Source organism: Thunnus albacares, chromosome 8, assembly GCF_914725855.1.
Source record: "Thunnus albacares chromosome 8, fThuAlb1.1, whole genome shotgun sequence".
Taxonomy (NCBI): Eukaryota; Metazoa; Chordata; class Actinopteri; order Scombriformes; family Scombridae; genus Thunnus; species Thunnus albacares.
Genome location: NC_058113.1, coordinates 5,013,365 through 5,038,552, shown reverse-complemented (window position 1 = coordinate 5,038,552; position 25,188 = coordinate 5,013,365). Strand labels below are relative to the sequence as shown.

The following is a 25,188-nucleotide window of genomic DNA, read 5'->3' as shown; positions in this document are numbered from 1 at the left end:
GCACAGTGGAGCAGAACTAGTCTCATGACATGAGCAGGTGCTTCACTCTGATTTGGGAAAGTATCCTAAAAGCTAGCAAAGAGAGGAAAACTTTCATTATAAATTTGACACGAGGCCTGATAAGTAGCCCCGCAGAGTAGCAGAATCCCTGTGGTTTTTAGCTGCTCTCCCTCCCATCCTTCACTCCTCTCTCTCTCTCACTACATGCACTCCTCTGCTCACTTAGATTTCTCGGGCATATGGGGCTGCCTCTGTTGCTTAACAGAGACGTTTTGCTGCTTTACACTGTACAGAGCAGAGGAGGAATATATTCTTGAAAATCAATAAGAGGGAGGAAAACAAGCCGGTAAAACCAGCTAGACCAGTTAAAAGTTTAAGACGGGTTCAAAAACAAGTGATGATAACTGTGAAGAAAAAAAATAAGACTTCAAATGTTCTCTGTCAGCTGGCAAGATGATCCCTGAAGAAAAAGGAGGGAAACGCATTAGCCTCCCAGAAGAGCTCACCTTGCTGACTAGTTATCTTTGAGACCTGACACAACATGGTGAAAAAGCCTCCCCTCTGGACAGCAGTCACTATCAAATATGCATTGAGGAAATGTGTCTTCCTAGATATTTGGAGTGAGTAAAAGCAGCAGCATGAGGAGGAAGAGTGTGGGTGAGGATGAAGCCGGGACTTGGAGCAACTGAAACACTGCATTGTATTGATTCTAAACTTTTTTGACCTTTGACACCAATAAGTCAAGGGATGTCCAGTTTTGCCAAAAAAGCAGCAATATGTGCTGACAAAAATCGTTAACATTTTCCTTTTTCAGCAATATTATATTTACATATCTGGTCACATATGCAGAGTTAAATCCTACTGAATTTAACTCCGGCTACAGGATTTATGCGATAACTATGCCTTAATGAAAGCAGAGTTCATAGGGTTGGCTTGAGCTCTTTTGCAGCAGTGCTGGAGGTTGGTCGGTCAGAAGCACTAACAGCCTAACAACAACACTGTCTCAGCCCATTGCAGTCATGATGATTATTTAATGAGGAGTTGCTTTGCTTCTCCAACCAGCTGCTCAACACATCTGAGTGCCTCAGGAGCAGATCATAGGAGATAAGACAGACCAGCTCTGCAAACTATCATTTACTGCACATACACAACACACAGTGAGGAAGCACGGGCTATTCACACAGCCTCTGGAAAAAAGATAAAAGCCTATTGACCACACTATGTGCATGCGGGTTTACCAGTTCACTTCAATTTCTGACTCTTTCCTCTCGTATTTTTAACACTCAACACGATAACACAGTATGTAGCTACATAGGTTGATCTAAATCATTTGCTTTGTCTTTAAATGAGTAACCACACACGCAGCAAATTAACAATGCAGCTTTTTCCAGCTACTGAGGAAATGATGCTTGTGCTCCAGTAGAGTTGTTGACTCTTCCAAGCTGTGAGCACACAGCTTACAGCAGACAGAGCGGCTTATTTCAACTAGGAAAGGGTTTGTGCCCGCCTCTCTTGAGCAGCCTGCAGTGCAGTTCAAAAGCAGCTTAAAGCTACTCTGGAGCAGTGGTTGCCAAAGTGGGTGCCACAGCATTCCAGGGTGCCTGAAGGACAGGCTGAGGGCGCCGCAACACTCATTTACAATTTTGTCTTTATAGTACATTTACTGGAAGCCTAAATTTTTAATACCATCTCACCACATCCAAAAAACTAGGAGGTGTTTACTTTAAATACAGTTTTATATCACGTTTTCAAACACATCCAGATGGAGGAAATCAGCCAACATGGAAATCAACATATTAGAAAGACATACAATTATGTTGTACTGACAGCTCACGGTTGTCATAGGAACACAGTGTGCTTTTTGGCAGTCTTCCGGGTGCACAGGAGTCAGAAATGGTGACTGTCAGAGCAAGAGATGGGCGGATTTCTTGCTGTGTAAAGAAGCCGATACTTATCAGCCCTCAGCACAATGTGAGACGACCAAACCCGTGCAGAACAACAGAAAACGTTTGCGGCTTTATGTGGAGAGAGGATACTTGCTTGCTATCCCAAACCGGAATGCCTTATGTGCAGGGAAAACTACATAATGCTGCAAAGATGCTAAGTAAGCTGAGGAAACATCTCCAGACAAAGCACTGCTCTCTAGCCAACAGAGAAATGAAATACTTAAGCCATTAAGAGGTAAATTATAGACACAAATCAATGTCATGCCACATGTGAGCATGGTGGTTGTCATTAAAAAGAAATGAACATAAATGGGTGCTGTGGTTTTAAAAAGATGGAGAACCACTGCTTCCTGTCTGACTTTCCTTATATGGAGTCTAACATAACCTTGTATGAAGAAAAGGTACCACTGCTACTTAACCTGCTCTTCACACAATGATACTCCTGCATACACTGTACATGCATACAGTAGAGACAGATATCTCATTATTACCTTTTAAGGAAACATAAGTCAATAAATGTTTGAATTGGACAAAAATGAGCTACCCACAACACAAACAAACTATCACCTCATTCTTTCAGTGCCATGGCTCTGGGCTCAGGAAGCTGATTTCTATATATACTACCCACAGTGTCTGGCAGCTCTCACTGGCCATTTTCCCTTTATGGAAGAGTCAAACCAGAGTCTTGGTGTTGAATAAGCTGATGGCCGATTATTGTGAATTGCCATCACAACTGACAGACAAGACAAGCTGACCAGCCGTGGCAAAAATTGACCTCCATTTAGCTGGTGGCCTGGTGCCATTACTCTGCATGTCAGAGGAAGTTATTAAGTGCTCAGTGCATAGTGTGGATACATGAGTGATAAGGTCACACTGCTGGAAAAGCCTCTATAGAAGAAAAGTTGTGTATATGCTAAGCTTACTTTTTTACAAAATTCAATTTAGTTTAAGTTTCCTGGTTGTTAACATTTATCTTTTTTTACATTTGAGAAGAAACTCTCAAAAAACATAAAAGTTTACCTCAAGGAAATCTGGTCATAAAGTCAGAAAGTCCTACTCCAAGCAGTGATTTCTATATATATATATAAATATATATTTTATGTGATCCATAAAATCTGATCCGTGTCCAGATTGTGTTTGTCACATTTTCTGCTCTGCTAGCAGACAGGCTTTGAACTGTTTGAAGTGTCTGCTTCAGTCTTTCATATTTTCCACTGAGTGATGAGTCCATTTCCTTTCATATCGCTGCAGCCTTGGCCTACGGGCTGCTGTTTTGTGACTACAGTGTGTTGGCTCTTCTGCTACACCACCATAAAAATCATGCAGGTTTATTAGGAATACAGACGACGCTGCGGTCTGTCAGGGTGTAGTTTCTCTGTGTGTGTGTGTGTGTGTGTGTGTGTGCTGTGGGCTACTTAATGCAGACCATGAAATCTAGCTCACTTGCTGGAAGCAGAGTCATCCATGTGAATACACTGCTCGCCCTTACAGGCTCCAGACCATATGACAAAATGTATTAGAGCTATTAGAGATTACAGACAGAGGCGGTGGCTGGCTGGCCTTGGTTTGCTTGTTTACTGTCTTGCTGATGGGACTGATCATTCCTCTGAGGTTAAAATGCTTTCTTTTTAAACTTTTGCTGAGATCATAAAAATCTCTCTGCTCATCCAGTCTCCTCTTGGTCTATATCCCGTCTCTCCTACACCCTGCCTACATGCAGTATAAGGTCAACGTCCTAATAATAAATGACACAGAGCTATAGAAGTAGAAATGGCTGCTGCTGTATGTATCTCATATAAAAAGCAGGCCATTGATTCGAATAAAAGGTTGCTGTGTGACAGACCATCACAGTCATCACAGTGCAAAGAAAAGCATGACGTTCCCAGAACATGTAGGTCAATGTGGTCACGCTGGTTCTGACTGTGGAGGAAGGGGGTACGAATGCATGAAGAGTAACTAGAGCAATTGCAGTTTGTCATTGTGAGGCCCGGAGCTTTGTTTCTTAAATTAGAGGTCACAGGCCTATCTATGGTGGGTGGCTGCCCACATGATTAAGTAGGCAATATGTTTCCATGAGTCTGGCTTCTAGGGCAAGACTGTCCTATTTGTCATTTGGCTCTCAGGCTGAAAGAGAAATTCACAGTCGGCTCTTGACAAAGCTTCTCCCTCAACTGGGGCTCAATGAACACTTTTTACTTGGGTTTTTTTAAATGCACAGCTGGTAAACTGCTAGTAGATTGGGATTAACAAAGACGAGAGTTCTGTGGACTAACAAAAAATAACAGAATTACCTTGAAGCATAAAAGCAAGCCCAGCTGATTGACATCTGTCATATGTGTCACAGCAGGAATTCTTCTACACCAGTGTTGAAGGGCAACACAACATGAGTCAGTGAGATACTGGTGGATAAAGCAGAAATACTGTTGCCATGGTTACTCACAGTTTAATGGGTCAGCCAAAATGTTGACCGGATTTTGTTTACAGTGCTCTGTTATACAAATAGGTCTGTCAACCAATCAGAAACCATGGATGACATATAGCTTTGTGGGAATATCTCTCTTCTTATTACAATATCCAAAATCTGAGAAGATATCTAGTCTCATATCATGATATTGATATAATATGGATGTATTGCCCAGCCCTATAGTTAGGTGAATTTACTGCAGTGTTTCTTAGCTGAGAGGAGGAATGGCTGCTGCCAGACAGGTTAGCTGACCTGAGATATTACACCTCACTCTCCTGTAGTGACTCCAGTCACCAGCCAGGACTCAGCAGCATCCAATCAGCAACACAGATCAATCTCCTTATTCAGACCCCTCTAATCTCTTTATCTGAGGGAAATACAGCATCCACCGCTATCTCATTCACCGAAATCCCCATGTGTTCACTTCATGTCACTGCCGGACTAACATGTAGGGGCCTGTCGCCCTGCTGGGAGTTGAGCCACATGACCGGGAAAACAAGAAAAACAGAAAGACGGGGAGCACAAAGAAATACACAGACCATGTGACGGAAAGATGAGAGACAGAGAGGAGAAGAAGAGTGCAGTGGCTGGCTGTGTTACATTAAAGAGGAATTTTGTGCTAAAATAACTTACCGGGCCAATCTGACTGGCATCTACCAGCAACCTAATGCCTGAGACGCCACAAAGATAATTTACCAAATCCAGGGAGAGGAAGGTAGAAAGGAAGGATGGATCACAGAGGAAGGAGGAGAAACCAGTGAAGCCAAACCGAGAGTCAAGTTGAGAGACGAGGCGACATTTTTCAATTAAATTCTCCAATTTCATTACAGTGTTGTGCAGGAAATTCTGATGTTACGTAACACACGGCAAACAAGCTCCTTTGTCTTATTTTGTCAGTTATCAAACTGGGACAAAGAAAGCATAATCCTGATAAATATTTATCAGTGACAGCCGCAGAGACTCTGTTTGTTGTCACATTAAAAGATTAATAAGCTGCGAAAAGAAAGCGAGGCCATTATGATAATTTCTAACTTTATTTGTACGCTTAATCAGGGTAACAACATTTCTTTGATGGGACGTTAGCGGTGTAGTCGCTTCTTTTAATACGCCGTTCATGTGGATCTTAGTGGAAGAACAGTGGGGAGGGATATTAAGGGAACGGCAGAGGAGTTGGAATGGGAAATTACCTCTGTAGGGATGGCTCACCTTTCTCACCGTGTCTAGCTTTCTTTACTGTTAGGGTTATGTTTCAAGTTGTCTTAACTGCCCTTTTCAACCCTTCTGTCAAGGACAATCCATTATCACCTTGGAAAATCCTACTGAGCCCATGCTGCGAAAATTGACTACTGGGAAAAAAAAAAAAGAAAGAAAGAAAGAAAAATAAACACATTGGCGTGGATTTTCCCCAACCACAGTGAAGACTCATCTTACAGTAACCGCTAACACAACTTTAAAAACATCTGTGTCACTACTAAAAAAGGCAGAAAAATGTTTAGAGTTTGGAATTTATTTTCTTGCTTTCTATTTACTTTGTACTGTTTATGTTCATACTAGGATGAGCTTGTGTCCTCCTGAACCTTAAAATCAGTGTGTTTACATGTACCTCACATCAGCTTTCTGCTGTAACCAGATGTCATGTGATTGAAAAACCTGACTTCAATAATTGGGTAGGGGGTTTAGAAAAACCCATTTTCTCAGCTATATTCCTCCTGGATAGAGCAGATTGCTTGGATATGTGTATCCAGGTTTCTACTTGGATTCTGGGTTGGATACATGTTCGCATCAGCCGAGGAAAGTATTGCTATGACAGCAGGGCGGCAGGAAGAGAGGTAAGAGGCACGTTGTCAGAGCAGCAGCAGCTTTATGCTTCCATCGGTGTCCACACAGGATGTCTTCAGGCACAGTTGAGTGTAGGTCAGCCATGTTTTGGCATGGGGGTGAAACAGGGTTGCCTCTAACTATCGTAATAGTAGTAGAAATGTACAGTGGTGGAAGCTGACTTTTTTAGACTTCTACAGGGTACTTGTTCTGTTTCATCTAGCCCTTTATCCAGCCACAATGATACTTTCCCATGTCTTCAGTCTTCTGTCATGCACATGCAGCTGTTAGAAACCTAGTTACCCTTTTACATGGCCAAGAAATTGATTCTCCAGGGAGAACCCTATCTAGGAAAATCAGGTTCCTCTAATCCTGACCTCGATTTTGGTAACCAGTTTTCTCGTTTACATGATATTTAAGAAGTTAACTGGAGAAAGCCGACTGAAGGAACAGGTAGAGAGACAGAGCGGGGATTCCTAGAGCACGGAGGGGGAAGTGAGCGAGCAGGAGAGGGGCCTGCAGCCAGGCTACATCTGTTTACTCATTAAATGAACCATGACAAATCCTCACTATTTATGCACAGCAAGCTACTTCTGCACACACAAGGACCAACAACACTCATTTGATCCCCAACAGATAGCAAATGGACTGAAATGGTTACAGATGACTTTCAACCTAATGGGATAATCTGCAAGCGCAGCACATTCACCCTAAACTGCTGCATTTGGAAATACTTGGAGCTAAATCAGTCAGACATGCAGTCTGATTCGCTGCCTGCCTGTGTAAAAGCCGTCTGTGCGCTTGTCAGCTTCTCTTCACTGACTGAACAAGATGTGTAGGAGTGATGATACTGTACAACATGAGAGAATGGAAACAGATGACAGTGCTTTCAGCACAAAGGATGACGGGCCAAAGTGGACAAAAAGACGACACATGAATGTCAGAAAAGAATAATGGGTCTCATAATTATCTGAAAAATTGCAATTTAACCATCCAAATTAAATCTGTCAAAAATGAAATGACAAGCAAAGTCAAGCAAAGGGAACTAGAAATACCACCAACCAGTCAAGTTGGAGTTTATATCCATGTCTGTCCAGACTCATAATATTTGTAGTAGGGCTGTGTTGAATATAATTTGAATAGCAAAATAATAAAAAAAAAGATACTAATCAAATGCTTAAATTACTATTTAAATGTGCATTTTTAAAATTTATTTATTTAGTAAATGTGTTGGTTAACGTTGGCGAATCTTGCCCTTCTTGCCTTGGCCTACCCATATGTGAAACCGAAATGCTTTTGTTACGTAATGAACAATAATGTTTTCCGAGTCTGACTGTATCACAGTCTCATTTTCATTGTGCTAACATAACATCAAAATATCAGAAATGGCAGAAAGCGATGCATCCGCAGAGATCACCACGCCTCACCAATTAAGAAGTGATGTGTGGAAAGTTTTTGGATTTCCATCCGCAAATGGAAAAATTAAACAAAAGCAGACTCACAGTAAAAGACTTGAGCCTGAGTGATCAGTGCTGCAGCTGCAGTTTGGGGTTTGGATACAGAGCTCCTACTCACGCTATCATTTGGACTTGTAGCGTATCCCGACCAAATAACACATCACATATCGATGTAAACAAGCGCATACTGACATGGATTCATTTATATTTCAGTTAAGTGCCTAGTTTAATTACTGTGATCCAGTACGATGAAAGCTTATTTAATATTTATATTTTAGTTAACGTTATCTATTTTGTGTCTAAGCTTAATTATTACTTCGCCGGCAAGCTATCACCTGTTTATTAATAATGTTGAAATGCCCTCTAGTGGAGAGAATGTATGACAACCACATGCTGACAGTGGCGTTGGGAATTTATCTTGTATGTGTTCACATGCTTGGCCAATAAAGCTGATTCTGATAGAACACAATGTTGTAGCCATGACAGTAGACAAAGCTTCAGATATGGATGTTGCTGCAAAGAAGCTACAAATTCTAAAACGAGGATGCTTCACACACATCTTTAACCCGGCAGCACAGAAGATCTAAACAATCACCACAGTTTCAAGGAGAACACCAAAGATTAGTGTCATCAATTCAGTGTCTGACCAACTATGAATTATGGTCCCAATCTCCCCTTCTGTTCCTGAGTTATAGTGTTGAATAATGGCCAGAGAAGTGTTTTTGCAGAACATTATGATGTCATAGTGAAGTTGACCTTTTGGATATAAAATGTCATCACTTCATCATTTTATCCCATTAGACATTTGTATTAAACTTTGTCATAATTAGTGTATGAATTATTGAGTTATGGCCAAAAATGTGTTGTGAGGTCAAAGTGGCCTTGACCTTTGACCACCAAAGTCTAATCAGTTCATCCTTGAGTCCAAGTGGACATTTGTGCCAATTGTAATGAAATTCCGTCCAGGCTTTCCTGATATATCGTGTTTGACAGCTATCCAATAGCTGTCGAGATATTTCAGTCTGGACCTAAGTGGTCGGCTGACCGTCCAATATTGCCACCCCTAAAGCCATGCTGCTAGCGTGGTTAAAAGGTTTTATAAAGCCGTGATCACAGTGTAGCTTCTGTGGTAGTTTTTTTAACATCCTCATCACTAAATCATCATCAGCCTCATTAAAACGCTGGTGTGATACTGTGCTTATATAGTCAGTACAGGTAAGGTTAAAGCATGATTTTCAACCTGTCCATGACATTTTTGTTAAGAACAACCCTTATAGGGCCTTTTGCAAGCACATGGTAACCCAGCAGTGGGCAATATGGATAAAATTCTCTAATGTAACTTTATATTGTAATACCATACATTATCTGGAAAAACACTGAGCAACAGTTAAAACAGTGAATGTTAATGTTAATGAATTGAACTGGTGCTCTGCAAAGACAGTTGTATATTTAACACCTAAAATAAATATATACATATATACACTATAACCAGTTGGGTGCTAATCAAATTCATGCATCACAAAAGGTACACATACACAATTGAACACATGAGCAAAGAATTTTCCAATAAAAAGGACAAACATGCTGTTCAGTAGACAAATTAAAACCATAAATACACAAAAACTGACTGTTTCACTCCCCGTGCTAGTCATCTACAGAACTACTTCAAAATCACTGCAGAAGTCACAACCATTGGGCAGAGTATAAAGTGTAGTCTACAGTGGTGTGACATAAAAATTCAGCATATGGCACTATTTTAAATGTGTCTGTGATGTTTGCCTAAAGAGAGATTTTATAAGGAAAGTAGTGCATCTAGACAGTGTCTCTATAATGTTATGATTGTAGAACAGACTGCATAAACTAACATGTTAACATATGGAGGCAGGCTGTCAGAACTAGCGCTTCAAAGTATGATAGAAATCAAAGCAGAGAAATGCAATTACTCAAAAAGACAAACTTTTTAAAATGGCCATTCACCAAATGTTAAGCTTTATGTTCCGATCATCTGTCAGGTATTTGCAAGAGCTGGAAAAAGCCAATTGATCTTTGGCTGTTAATGAACATCATCGTACTTTATTTCAATTCACAAAAGCGACAGTTAAGATGTTTAAACTCTGTAAACTCTGGCTTTAAGAATATATCTCACCCTCGGTGTTGTATCACATACCTACTGTAGCTGTGAGACAGAATACTCAAGGTGCATTAATGGTATTACTATTGCATTAAAAAATTTCATATAATCACCTGTCAACATCAGAACGGCCTCATCCACAAGACTCCACCAATACTGAGACATCCAAACCTACACTGAAGGCCTCTATGTAGTGTGCAATGTTGGTAAGTTCCAGACAAAAGTTGACAATTATGAGGGAAATATGGTGAGAACTTTGGTAGTCAATCCAAATCGGTGGTCCTACATCTCACATTAACAAACCAACAAATCTGAATACAGCATTAATACACTAGCGTGGCTGAAGACCCTTAATATTGTTTAAATATACATTTTAGTGATACCTTTCACCAGGTATTGATCGCAGAATGTGACGTGTCTCAGGACTCATAAGATAAAGCCTGACAGCAGTGTTTCTCCTGAGATTTTTTTCAGCAATGGTGCTGTTGTGTGTGCGCAGAGTCCAGTAGTGACATAACTTAAAAGTACTTTAGAATTGTTCCAGATAGGTTCATTCTTTTGGTCCAGACACCAGAAGGACTCTGGAGGCCCAGATAACTATAGTTGTAATAAATGTCAAAGAATGAAATAACTCCTCCAAGAAAATTCAATGCTATACGACTACAAACTCTGCATTTTCACATCATTTTGAACCTTACAATATTTATTAAAAGGAAGAAAAAAAACAAAACACAGGTTGTAGTTTTTCACCATACACTCAGACATTGGCAAGTAGAAAAGTGAAACAAATACGCTCACTGATGCCCTGAAGTGACCCTAATTCAGAACAGGATTAGAATTGATTTATATTCTAAATATAACTAAATATTGTTTCCAGAGCAGCAACAGTGATGTGTACAACAGCAAAGTCACTATATAAACTCAATAATATCTCACTGGAAACAAAAATAATATGTCAATAACATAAACAATACTTCTGACATGAAAATACTGAGTGTAGTTTAGAAAGAATGAAGAACACAGACATCAGTCACTATCAGTCCTTCCTCTGCTGCTGATGTGATTCACTGCTGCAGGTACTGCTGGCAGAGAGAGAGGGGGGCTGCCAGATAAGATATGTAGTAAACTAAGCTAAACAAACACTTCAGCTACATACAGACGCTTTCATTGTAGCACGCTGTGGTTATGTAAAACATGCTGGTGGTGGATGAGGGACTGCAGGCAAAGCAGTTGAATATCACTTTTCTTCATGTTTATGCTTGTGTGTGTGTGTGTGTGTGTGTGTGTGTGTGTGTGTGTGTGTGTGTGTGTGTGTGTGTGTGTGTGTGTGTGTGTGTGTGGGGTGCAGACATTCCTCTGCATGTGTGGAGGAGCTCAGCCCTGCCCTCGGTCAAACACTGACACAGAGAGCAGAAGAGAGGACAGAGAGGAGAGGCTGCAGCACCACTAGCTCCAGTCAGCTGGTTGAAGTGGGAGAAAGAGCGTGTGGTTTGCTTTTGTCATGATTATTACACACAATGTGAAATTTCAGCCGTGGCGTTCGTCATTTAGCAGCAGCACTGCACCGCCGGTGAAAACATATAGGGGAAAAACGACCGAGATTTTATCAGACCGTTCTCATACAGTGTGGTATGCCAAGAAACTGCAAGATCACTGTCAGTGCAATGTGTGGGAGTCCTGAAGAGAAGAGGACACTTTATCAAACCATTTTTAAAAGAGAAATCCTGTACGTCAACATAACCATACACCATACACATACACAACAACATAAGATTCCTCAAGTTATATCCAAGTATGGCAACTATTTTGTCTGAGCTGAGAACTATTGCACACTCTGCTTTAGAAGGTCATGAAGGTTGCCTCCACTGTGACAGAAGTTCACGGAGAAGCAACTACCGCCTTAGGGTGCTTTCACACCTGCCTCATTTAGTTCGGTTGAATCGAACCCTAGAGCGATTACCCCCCCTTGGAACAGTTCGTTTGGGCAGGTGTGAACACAAAAATCACACTCGGGTGCGGACCAAAACAACCGGACCGAGACCTTGTTGAAGAGGTGGTCTCGGTCCACTTACAGACGAACTCTGGTACAGTTAATTTGTGATGTGAACAAGATCCGACCTAGATCCAACCCAACCACAGGAAGCATTAGGCGTTTTTTTGGATTAAACCAGCTCCCGTAGCCAGCTGCACTGTGCGTTATGCTCCCTTCTCCTCTTCAGCCGACAGAAGGCAGCATGTCTTCTTCACGCAACATGAAGCAACACATTGTTCTCTAGACATTGTGACATGTGCCATTCAGCTCGCATATTTTGGTTTGGTATATGACCCAAACAACTGTGCTCGATTATCCATGTATCACATTGGGTGGGTGTCCAGGGGCACCAACGTGAAAAAAAATGAAAAACATAAATAGTTTTCGTGGTCAGAAATGGCAGATAAACCATTTATAAAGCACTTGAATAATAACAATAAGAAAACAGTAGTAATGCTGTGCATCTTTCAGCACCACAGAGGTGAGGACATAGAGAGAGAGACGCAGAGACTTTTGTTTACTAACCACATTAACCCAAATTAAGCTAAATTAAAGAAGTAACTAAATCTAATTAAAGCATGGGGTGTGGATATCAGTAGCATCAGTGATGAATGGTGTGCATGGGTGTAAGATGTGTGGGAGTGATGTAAGGCGCAAGAAAGTATTTTAAGTGTTTCCCCTATAATTGTACTGGTGTGCCACCAGGCCAATGGGAACACCCACCAGGCCAAAAAAAATCTTTTTTTGAATGCCAAAAATAACAACAAATATCCATTCATTCGGAAATCGATAATCATCAGTGTTTGGGAGCCTCTGTGCAACACTGTTCCCAAGTGTGAGTCAAACTCTGTGTGGTTGCCCGGGAAGCTCTTGATGTGAAGTGCCACTGCTATCAGAGTCCCTTTAAATGACTCCAGAGCGAGCGTGTATGGGATGCAGGTTAGCTAACGTGAGCATGGCACCACCTACAAGGAGAAAAATCTCTATTGCGGGTGACTAACAAACAAACATATCAACGTTTTTCTCCAAAACTCTGGAGTCAAGCAAAAATACAGATTGGGAAGAAGTCATCCTCTCCTTGTGACCACTTTGTTTTAAGTCTTGAATATACCAAGCAAACAAAAATTTGAAGCTGAAGCCCACCGCACGAATATGCCATCCCGTGTGCCTCGTCCCTTTCGGGGTTTTTTCGGTTCGTACTACCAGGTCTTAAAAAAATTCTAGGGGAAACACTGATTACTAAACCAAAGCAAATGGGTGCCTGTAGAGGGGAAAGGGAGAGAGCCCTTTAGTCACCTGCAGGGGAGAGACACAGATTAGAGACTAATACAAACTCCCAGATGACAACAGGGGTCATCACACTTTATTGCTGATAGAAAAATATGTTCAAAAGACCATTTAACTAATCCACCCTCCAGTGTGGAACAAGTACACCTTCGTATCCCTGAGTGCTACGGTTCATACATTCGTTTTATTTTCTGTTTTACAAAAGGTGAGAAAATCAAGTCCTTTATAAATGTTGTAGCCTATCTGCCTATCTCTCCTTTCTCCGCCCACCAACCCCATGAGATACATTTTGGTTCACTTGAAAATTTTGCCATGTGAAACCAAACCGAACCAAAGGGAAAACCCGACAAAGTAGCAACTCATCCACTGAGTCAGCCCGAAGCAAACAAACTATAGGTGTGAAAACACCCGTAGTCTCTTTGAAGCCAGCAGGGTCAGAGCCACACACCTCCACACACTGAGACAAGTCCCAGAGAGGAGCAAAGAGAAGCCAATTAGCTGCTGACAGAGAAAAACATAGCAGCGCAGGAGCAGGGTGGTGGGGTGGATGGAAAACAAGTCAACTGACATTCAGAGTTGTATGTGTGTTTGTTTGTGTGTGTGTGTGTGTGTGTGTCAGTCACAAAGCTAGAACTCCTTCCATTCAGTCACATGCCTCCAGTTATAGAGCTGGAGGTCGACCAACAACTGGCCATGTACAGCGGAGACACAGTGAATCTAACTCTGTTTAAGTGTAGAGAAGGTATGCTGAGGAGAGATGTCACATGACAATAAAACAGAAATGAAACTCACACAGCTTTTACTCATCAGATAAAAGTGCTCTGTAAAGTCTGTGAGCCGTACCTTTCCTTCCAGAACGCTGCGCTTCCGCTATGGCCAGGAGCTATTTCCTAAATCATTGTGTCATATCAATCAAGCCTCTTGGCCTGGAACTGCAACGACAGCTTTCTGAGTGTTTAACAATGAAAATTCAGTCCGAGCAAACAAGAGGTGCAATTAACAATTATTTGCATCATTCATTAATAAGGCTTTTTCACCTATAAGCTGCAGAGATTGACAGTGAGCGCAGAGGAGTACGACATGCAGGCAATCAGGACACCCCCAGTCCAACCTTTTTAATTCACTGATAAATTGTTTTAAGTGGTGAAATGATTTGCAAAATGTGAGGATCTGCAGTGTTTTCTCCGTTTTATATCATTGTAAACTCAATATCTTTAGGGTTTGAACTATTGGTCAGATAAAACAAACATTTAATAGATATCAGCTTGGGATTTGGAAAATTATGGGCATTTTTCAGTATTTCTGACATGGTACAGACTGAATAATTAATCAAAAAATAACCAACAGATTCATCAATAATAAAAAAAATATTATTAGTCGAATCCCTAACTGCTAATATAATAAAAATAATGACAAATGCAGAGTCCAAGTTCCAAGTACAAGTGATATCTGAAGATGTGTGAACTTTCTGTCAACCAGTTCAATAATCGACTAAATGTCTTATCTTACAAGATAAGCTCATCCGACAAAGGATCTGAATCTACACTCTGTTGAAGACTCTGCACTGCTGCACACAGACTATCAAATAAAACTGGGATGACCCCACACAAAACCAAAAAAAAGATCAAAGGACAAACAACACCAAAACAAAAGACATGATCAGGAGATGTCAGACAAGAACATGAGGGTTTATTGCACAGCTGTTTCATCATCACTATCTGTCAGTGAGCTTATAACACTACTTGTATGTTGGGACAAAGGAATCTAGCTCTAGGGTCAATATAGTGCACAGAAGTGCCAGAACAGATCACAGTCCTACTTGTAAATGTGCACATGCCACACAAACACACACATTTCACAGAGGGAAAAAGAATAAGCCGTGGTGGGAGTCACAGATCAAAAGAAGTAGTGGTGGAAGGATCGTCTACAGTGTAAAAGTGTGTGATAATATAAAGTTCACAGCTCCAGCAGTGGCCAAACCACAGCACAAATAGGTCAGTTCAATGTTCACACACACAAACACACACAGGTACGCAACCTGATAAACTGTGATAACTGCTTCTGCTTCCTCTGACCTCAATTTAACAGTTAGACTAGTGGATAAATCAGGACCAGACTGGGACAAAACTCCAGGCTGGGAATTTCACATCTAGCCAGACCACCTCATAGAGCAGGGGTACTCAATAGGCAGACTCCAGTCCTGGACCCAAACATAGATGAATCCAGACCAAGACATCAATGCATGGTTATTATTGATCTTCCACGTATGAAGGCTACTTTTCAAATAAGTGCACACAATTATGTTTCCACACAGCCAAATCTTCAAAGTACATCACAAAGGTTCTCTCATTTTATCTCCCGATCACAGCAGCGTAACATCACAACTACAGCAGGAAACTGACTCAAATCATATTTAGCTACAAGGAGAATAACAGTTGAGTCAGCAACACAGCAAGAGCAGGCAGAACAACAGGAAATTTGAAGAAAACTATGCATTTTCACATCATTTTTGAGTATTATTACAATATTTATAATAATAATAAAATATATTTTATGGCACACTGTGCACCTGACACCTATAGTCAGGGTGAAGCCACTAGCTGTAGGGATGTGGTATGGTTAGAATTGTGTCTTATCAATATTCTTACTGGCCCCGTTCTTTATCAATACTCTTATCAGTTCTTTTTCAGTACTAAAGAATTGTTGTTTTTTTATCATTTAAAAAAAAAAAGTTGAGAACAGGATTACACATGATTTATATTTTAAATAAAACTAAATATTGTTTCTGGAGCAGCAACAGTAATGTTTACAACACTAAAGTCACTATATAAACTCCATAATTTTTCACTGGAAACACTTAGGCGCTGTGCCTAAGTGTTATAATGGCAGGGAAAACCCTGCATCACTGTGTTTTGCGCACAGACTGGAAAGTTTCCAGGCGATGATGTTGTTTATGCAGGAGGCTTCATGCTGGGGACCAATCAGGTGTCACGATAGGGACGGATCTTACCATCAGGTCAGAAGCAATGAAAGGGAGGGGGACTGCATGCCTACATATCTGAATGAATGTGGCTATCCTGTGTTGTTTTTGCTATGATTTACTTTAATAACTTTCAGCAGAAGAATCAGGGAGGCCACGGGGAATTGTCTCGCTGCTCACAATGGCCATTCCAGGCCTGGGATATATTAACAGAAAACACTGTTTTTATCTTTTTCATAAATGCATAGAGTGGCATGGTCAAATAGTTAAGTTTCCTCTAGTAGCAGGTTATTTCACCCTCCTCTCTGAATGACAGCTTAAAATGACTCATCCCCATCCTGGATGTTGCGTAATGAAAGACCAGAATTAGTATTATGTAAGCTGAATAAAGGGGATCTTCCACATACACACGGTAGTGAAGAACTTTCTGATAAAATATATATTATATATATATATATATAGTCACAGAATTGGGCCTCAAAGCTCAAAAATATCTTTAAAGACATACACACCACAGCTTCAACCAAAGAACTTTTGTAATGTCCATGCCTTCCTGGTGCACCTTGCCAGCTCGAAGCAACAACCCCAATGGTGTTGTGACACAGAGGCTGAAATAAGATACAATGGCAGTTGTTTCATAATGCAAAGGAGGTGGAGATGTTGAAAGAAATGGCTCATATGTCTGTCAACTTCCCTAAGGCATCAGTGTCCGTTTAAGTTGACTTTAAAAGGTACAAACAGGTACAAACACGCAGCTCGGAAATCTTCAACTAGACAAGATCTGAGGAGAACATCTTCCCTATCTGTTCAAGTGAAAGGTGGTTGAGGTTTAAAATCTTGTTTTTGACTAAGCCACAACATCCTGTTCATTGTGACACTGTTTTACAAACACATTTCCCACAGATGTTTGTGATACGAAACACTTTGCCATATCATGCACCAGATCACTAATCCTGGGCAACAGCTACTTGTATTTAATGATGAACCGGGTATAGATATAAATATATATAACAATGTTGTACACTCAGTATCCAGTAATGTATAAACTCTAAACATTGAAATGCAATCCAATAACACAACTGCAAAAAAAATACAGATTTTAACTGGAAATTTCCTGGAGCAGATGGCTTTAAACTACTTTTATCCTGAACTTAATGTCCCCACACATCCTCTTCTGCTGCAACGTGGGGCGGCTGCGGCTCAGGAGGTGGAGCGGGTCGTCTACTAAATCGGAAGATTGTTTCCCGGCTGATGAGCAGGTTGGCACCTTGCATGTCATCCTGTGTGAGTGGGTGAATGTGGCTTGTAGTGTAAAAGTGCTTTCAGTGGTCAGAAGACTAGAAACGCGCTATGTAAGTGCATTTACCATTTTCCCTGCAGTTTATAGTAAACACAGATCAAGATATGTTCCAGTACTGAAAAGTGGAGAGAACTAAGTGTCTGCATTTCAAATGTTATTCTAAATCAAGATACATGATTCCCATAATTACCTCGACATAAATACTAAAAATGTTGTTGTTGACACTATATCATAGAGGAGTTCACTACGATCTGTAGTAAATCTTGGGGCCACAGTTTGTTATGGTGAATTGGATTGTATTATATTGCAGGTAAAAATATATATATATTAGCACCTTTCAATATAATGCAATCCAATCCAACACCGTCACTTACTCCAGCTGCAAAATGTACCACAGAGTGGAGTCAAGTTCTCTCTGACCCAGTGTCAGTTAGGGCTGAGCTTAAATTGATTTTGTCCTCACCGAGGTTATAGAGCAGTGCACTCCAGCGCTTCAGTCAGTAATAAGTCATGTTTATTTTTTTTTTTCAAACAGCCCAACAAAGTGCAACATTTCAAATGATTATATCATTTTATTTTCAATATTCAAGTTTCCGGGTAAGTAGTATTGTTTCCGTGTTAAACACTCGAGACAAGAATTACTGGAAGTAGTAGCAGTGATGACTGTAATGAGCTCAACTCTGTGGTGGGTATCATATTACTGCAGTAATGCAGCAACAGGCCCAGCCCTAGTGTCAACAACTAGAACATTGTACGTGTCACAGAGGTGTGATTTATTGTACGTTTCTTGGGTCAGTCTGTGTCAGAGCAAAAACAAAAAAACTCAACATCATAACTAAAAAATTGGGGAAAAAAATACATCAAACTGACAGCGAGGAGAATACCTGCACCCTGTGTGAAGTGAATTCCGACCTGCACAAGGTCAGTGCCACCCAGCAGGTCTGTCAGTGCTTCAGCCTGCCAGTGTGTTAGCCAGGCAGACTATCTGGCTCTTCATCTCCCTGCATGTTACTAGCAGTCAGCGGGACAGACCGTCAGTGAGAACACAGCACTGGTGTTTGGCAGAGTCACTGCTACTAAAGAATCAGGTTTCAGGTGGACCAGTGCAGTCTGTCAACAGAGCTGACCAGAGGCACAAACTGTCATGACCCCTGCGACCGAGCGGAGTACACCGCTGAAGGCTCCTAACATGAGACAGCAGAACTATACTTGTTCTTATGAATCATCAGCCAAAACCCAGACATGGCCTTGCGGTGCACTGCTGACTTGTATCCGATTTTTCTGAGGCAACGACTACAGCTTTACACTGTCAACTCTGTCTGAGGAGAAAAAAGAACACAAAGGAATCTTTACCTTTCATATTTTGACCTCAACTGAAGTGAAGCGATGAGATGATTAAGCAGAAACAAGTGAGGGAAAAAAAAAAGACTGATCTGAAGAGGCAGCCAGTGTAAATGAAGCCAATAGGGCTAAATGTGGGATCTGCTCTCCTATTCCATTTCAAGCAGACACGTTTCATTTCTCCTCCCAAGCCAGCCTGCCTTCCTTTTAATTTTCAACCTTCAAACCACCTTTTCCCTCTCAAGAAAATACGGAGGAGGAACTAGATCTTTTCAGACAGATGAACAACAGCAACACAGCCCAGGTCTAATACCTCTTCATTACAGAACACAAAAACCCCTTGCTCTCATTCTCTTAGCGCCTTGTAACGTGGCACAACTGATAACCCATTTTGCAGCCCAGGTGCGATAAAAGCATGCACATCATCAACTCCATCCTCAATAAACACCAAGCCATTTCCTATTATATTCCATTTGTGTATGAGAGAACAAAGAGGACAGTATCCTCTTTATATGTTGCGGTGTGGATTACAGGGTCAGTTGTAATCCACACTAAGTCTGTTTGCTTTTATTCTTCTATATGCATGTATCTCATAGCTCTGTCTTCTTTACTTTGCAGGCATCAAACATGGATATTAATATCAGGGCAAGTCAGTCAGAAACTCAGCCATTTACATCACTTTGGTTAAGTATCATATGAAAATGTTTGATGCTAGTGCTGATACAGTACAGTAGTTTCTGAAGCGATACCAAAACAATAGTAGTCGTACAAGAAATTTGTCAAAAAAAAGATACAATCTAACAGCCATTTTACATAAAGCTCAATTTTTAGGATGATTAAAGGTGAAGTGTGAAATCTTTGGCAGTGTATCGCATTGCTCGCATGCACAAGAACAAACAATATAGGGACTCATTCATTGAAATGGTCAAAATTCCACAAGATACCTTTACTCATGTCATTCAATTGGGGAATTAAAAAAAATGGATGTTTTCTAAACCAAAATGTGTTATAGAAGTAGCACAGCTCCTTTAAGGAATAGCTCAGTGCATAGTGAGTGTGCGGTTGAGAGACAGAGAGGGAGCGTGTATGTGATGGTGAGGCTGTGGTGACACCAGTCTGCGGCGCACACAGACACTGGGCTGAGCCAGAGGATGACTGCCGCTTAAAACCGACAATTTGGATAGTGAATCTTTTGCATTTTCACGCCATTTATTTGTGAGGCTCTATGTAAAAAGGTATCGGATTGAAATAATTATGATTGAAAACAGGAACTCTCTGGTCAAACAGGAAGTTAACAAGATAACAGATCTGACTCATTCACTGCTAGCTTTCAGTATATCACAGTCATCAACACACACACTTTGGTCTCTAACAAAAACGTGTTGAGATTCACGAATCTGGCCCTAGATATCACTTCAGCTCCTTGATGACGATACCAACAAAAAGGAGACTGGTTTGCTTTTAATTGGATCACCTTTATTTGAACTTTGTAATGGTTTCATGTCTGCATTGATATCACCCATGTCATTCTTCATAAAAGAACTGGACACTAATTGCACTCAAATTTGATCTCCAGGCCATTATTCATAGAGCTGGAGCTTTGAGCACAATATGACAGGTGGATCAGATGACGTCTCCTTGCCAGACCTTGCTCTGAGGGAGGTCCAGCTCACTAGCAAACAACCTTTAGTGCATCCGACAGAGACATAAGTACTAATGAAGCTGTTTTTTTCCTTTTCTGATGCTGTTCCGGGCATGATTAACACAGCCCATAACTCAAAGCATAGCTAACTATCTACAGGCCGGCTGCCTAATGCCAGTCCCGACCCGCTTTGCTGTCAGATCTAATAGCTCAATCTAGCGCTTCTGAAGGAAAATGACTATTAACCAGCCACATCAAAAGGACACATCAGAGATTATGAGAGCAAGAGCGAGAGAGGGATAGAAAGAGAACAAACAGGGTAGCGGAGGGGTGATAGGACTGATAGCTCTCCTGCAATCTTAAGACAAGTCGCAGAATGACAGCAACCTTGCAGTGAGGTCGTGGGGCTGTACATGAGGGAACTGTTATCAAACAGTGATCAGAAAAGGCTGTGAACCCTGCTGCCTTTTATCCTGCTGAATGCTTCACAACCTTAAAGTTTCTTCAGTATGACCTTGGAAAAAAGACTCCTACCTTACAAGTGTTTGACAGAAAAACTGCATATCGAAACTTGAGCCTGTTGTACATTGACAACAGTTGGGCAAAGATGAGTTACTTCCCTTTCACTACAGTATGAACACACAGAAGCGCGCACACACACACACCAGGCAGACTACCCTGCCCGCCTAAAATATTGTTCTAACAGTTTTGAAAACTGATACCTTACATTTGAAACACAAATCAATGAGAAATGTATTTGCACAATTGCTCCATGTTGTGATCCAATTTTAAAATGTATTTAAGCTGATTCAAAGCGAATATTACCTGACCTTTAACGTGTTGCATCATCTGATCACATCCTGCAGGGTAAAACACCGACACACATGCACAGTGGATCTCACACTTGTCTGCTCAACCACCCAAATATCTAGTTTACATAATGCTGCCAGTCTGATAGCAAAGGGAGAATGATAGAACAATGAAGCAGGGTATGAATAAATTTCACTCCATGTCATGCCATGTTAGGCTTTCAGACAGCGACGCACAGAAACTGAAGGATTCTCGCCCAGCCAGAGCACTCAAGCCTCCTCTTTTATTCAGCAGACAGACATGAAACTGGCAGTTTAATCCACACTGCTGGTCTCAGAATAATCATTAAATGCTTTTCAGCATTTAATGATCATTCGGGGGACTCACAGGCTTGGGCCAGGCAACAGTCTCTTGGAGTACAAATAAAAAGCTGGGACAATTTCTGGCAGAAGGCATGCTGGTAGAGGTTTTGAAATGAAACAAACAATATGATAGCCAGAACAGAAAAAAGCATCAGCTCTGGTTAGGCACATATCTCAACAGTTAGCTTTGGAAATCATGTGTATTGGAAGTGGAACATGAAGAAGGAAAAAAAAAAAATCCAGCTATGCTCTTTGACTACTTGGCTGGTCCTCCTTACACCTTATTCTGCAGCAAACTCTGCTAACCTTGCTGTCCAACTGTCAGCAGCTGCCTGGCAGCACTAATGTCAGACAGTGTGAGAAAAACCTTTTCACACCTGCAGTAAAAACAGCAGCACGTACAACAGCGCTGCTCAAGTATTCAAGGGAGGTCTGATGGAAATGCTTCTAATGCATAGGTTAAATTAAACTTTAAAAGCCATACTACTCCGAATTATGATCATCCTCACTTAGAATAAAAAGTAGCTTCGTTTCAATCTGAACAAATAGTTTAATAAACTTCACATGGATAGCATGTAAAATGTCACTAAAGCTAAAAATTCCTGGAATGTAGGAATACTGTACATGATAAGCTGTACTGTAAAGTCACTGAGAGACAGGCGATAAGCTCCTATAGAAGTGTTATACTTGGCTTGCACACAAGATATAACAGACCCTGTGATTAGTGCTGGTGTGGCTCCAAAGCGACAAATGAGAGCACAGGTGTACAGCAGGTAAACAAAAGAGAAACCTGTGTAAGAAGGACTTTCAGCCTGTTACCTCGCGGCTGCGTCTTTCCGGGTTCAACCCGCGTCACATGAAGCTGTCACTATTGTCCTCATTTACTCTGCTGTGACACCCTCCCCCTCCTCCACTAGCTGTTACAATGTTGCGCTTTATAATGAACTGCAATGGACACACAGACGTCCCATGGTACTGAAAAGGTGAGTGCAAATGAACTAGTGTATTTTTCATCAGCATAATGCTCCGTTGATACGTTTGGTATCAATGGCTTCAGCAGGATGACACCGAGGACCTTATGATGGTTGTTTGGTCACTAAAAAAAATATTAGTCACATTAAGCAAACATAAGCTTCGCAACTGTGGCTCCTTTGTCGCCAAAATGTGACTCGATACCTGCAGGTTTTGAAGTGCCTGGTGGTGTTTTATCAGAAACTTCCTCACAGTGCAGCCAGGACTCACAGTCCATTTGAAGCAGCCTGTCTGACAAACGGTTCAAAGCAGCTCAGTGTGTGTGTGGGGAAACCAACTCACCAGGGGTCAAACTCGTGGATGATGCTCTCGAAGCGAATGACAGCGAAGAGCCTGGAGCTGAAACCGGCCAGCCAGGCCAGGAACAGGATGGTGAAAGACAGCAGGGACTGCCATCCGGCCGGCTGCGACAGGCCGCCGGACAGACCTCCTCCTCCTCCTCCTCCTCCTGCCCCGGCGGTGCTGCCTCTCTCCGCGACCGCCGTGCTGCTGCGCCCGTTCCCCGAGTACGACGCTCCGGAGTTCAGTGAGGATTTGTGTTTGCTGTCGGGAACCGGGTGATGCTCCGCCATATTCTACGTCAGTCCCGTCGTGGCAAGCAGCGAAACGAGCTATCTGGTATCACACAGGAAAGTAAAGCCCCCCCCACCTTCTCTGCCACGCTCCACTTCCGAAACCACTTGCACCACCTTCCCTACGCGCCCCGCGCCCCCCAAAACACCGGCTGTAGTTCCAAACTTTCTAACCTTACTTCCCACCGACAGCAAAAGCAGCTAAATGATCCCAGGAAGTCACATAGCAGCGCGGTTCTGCAGCATACTGGAAGTGACACATGCGGCTCGGGCTGTTCCTCCTTGCTTCCTTGGAGCGGGGTAAAGGGGCGGGAGCAGCGTGTGGAGCAGGAAGAGCTGTCAGCCTCTCACAGCGAGACAGGTACAGCCAAGAGGGACACGGCTCCGAGAGAAGCCCAATCCCATGGCAGAGCGCTATTTGACAGACAATCAGAGCGACCAATGAAAAAACAGCAGTGTGACCGCTGAAGATGCGCTAACGCGAGAAAAGGGCGAAAGACGGGATGACAGACAGTCACACGAGCCAATGAAATAAATGAATTTCACAGACAATAACGCATACTGTATATTAACAATGGGAAACCGGTATGACAGGAGCGGAGGCATTAAAGGGGCACTACAGAAATTCTGTTCGATAGTTCCACAAAGTCGAGGGACTCACAAGACACAGATTTTTAAAGAAAGACACTGATTTTTAAAAAGTGGTCAGAATTGAAGCAGCAGAGGCAGATTTTCTGATTTCTAGTCCCTAGTACAATCAAGATCCCAAAACAGTGGATCCTACATTTCCCACAATGCAACTATAGAATCTTTAATCAGATGCCATCAGGGTTTTTTTTATTTATTTTTTTTTATCAAACTTTGGAAAGCGTCCTTCAGCCACAGAAGACATTATACAACCGTTTTCACAGATTTTTCAGTACTCCTCCAGTGCGTACTGGGATGGTTTGTGACAAATATTATTGAATGCTTTATTAATTATTTATTAACAATTATTTTTACAGATGATTTACTAACTTTTTTACTAACATTGGAGTATTAAAGAGTGGGAAACTCTTGACCCTTCATTAACTGCAGACTTAATATTCATTCTCCTTTATTAATAATTTATAAATATAAGTAACTGCAGGCCTGATGTTTAATTATTCTCTTCTAATGACTATTACAACGTGACTTTACTATTAACTCAACAGCCAGAAAGATTTTCACAACCTGGCAACCCAAAGAAGTTTCTGATGGTTTATAAAAGATCTGGAAATAATTAGTATACAATTACTATTAATGAAGGCATTATTACCATGTAAACTCTTATAAAGAGTGCTTCATTAGAATGTGGTGCCCTATGTTTCGTTTTAAATAAATATTTCTGTTCTATACTGTTCTATCACTGGATATACACTGAAACAACTGGTGTGCAAAGAGCCAACAGATCTACAATACTTAATTTCCCTGGCCCATGAAACAAAGCTCGATTCCTCCAGCAGTTTGGGGAATCTGAGACTATAAGATCTATGTCTCTTGGATACAAGTAGTCAGATAGAGAGGTTCTGTTAAAACCCATCCTCACAAAGAGAAAAGAGGGGAGGCATAGTTCTGAGATGAAAGAGCTGTGCTGCTTGGGGAGGAGCTCCAGAGCTTGATAATTCATCAAGTATCTGTTGAAGCAAGGGGCGGCTTTCTGAACAAAAAGAAATGTTTGGAGACTAATGAGGTTCACCTCTATGCCGAACAGAGGCGACTCTCATGAGAAGAATCAACAAAGAGAGAATAAAGACTTGAACAATGTCACTGCACTGTGTATGTCTAGCTATTGATCCTTATTTCTACTGCAAATGAATGTTGAGTGATCTTTCTGTCTATATTATATGTTTGTCTATATCAGTTTCTTAACTGCTATTAATTATTCATCATTACACAGTGCGAGGATTGAGCACATTGTTTTTCACATGAACACGTCGGTTTGAGGTTGCTTGATAGTAAAACTGAAAGACTTGGAGATTCAGTTGGTCTGTTC

The 25,188-nt window shown here is 41.4% G+C and overlaps 1 protein-coding gene across 1 annotated transcript in view; it reads right to left on the bottom strand.

Annotated features, from left to right (window-relative positions):
• LOC122987317 (dolichyl-diphosphooligosaccharide--protein glycosyltransferase subunit STT3B-like) overlaps positions 1-23,470 on the bottom strand; it is a 60,974-nt gene extending 37,504 nt beyond the window's left edge. Inside the window, exon 1 of the mRNA XM_044359131.1 lies at positions 22,885-23,470. Within this exon, the coding sequence (XP_044215066.1) occupies positions 22,885-23,174 (290 nt within the window). The 5' untranslated portion in view covers positions 23,175-23,470. The remainder of the gene's footprint in view (positions 1-22,884) is intronic.
• Between the last annotated feature and the right edge of the window lie 1,718 nt (positions 23,471-25,188).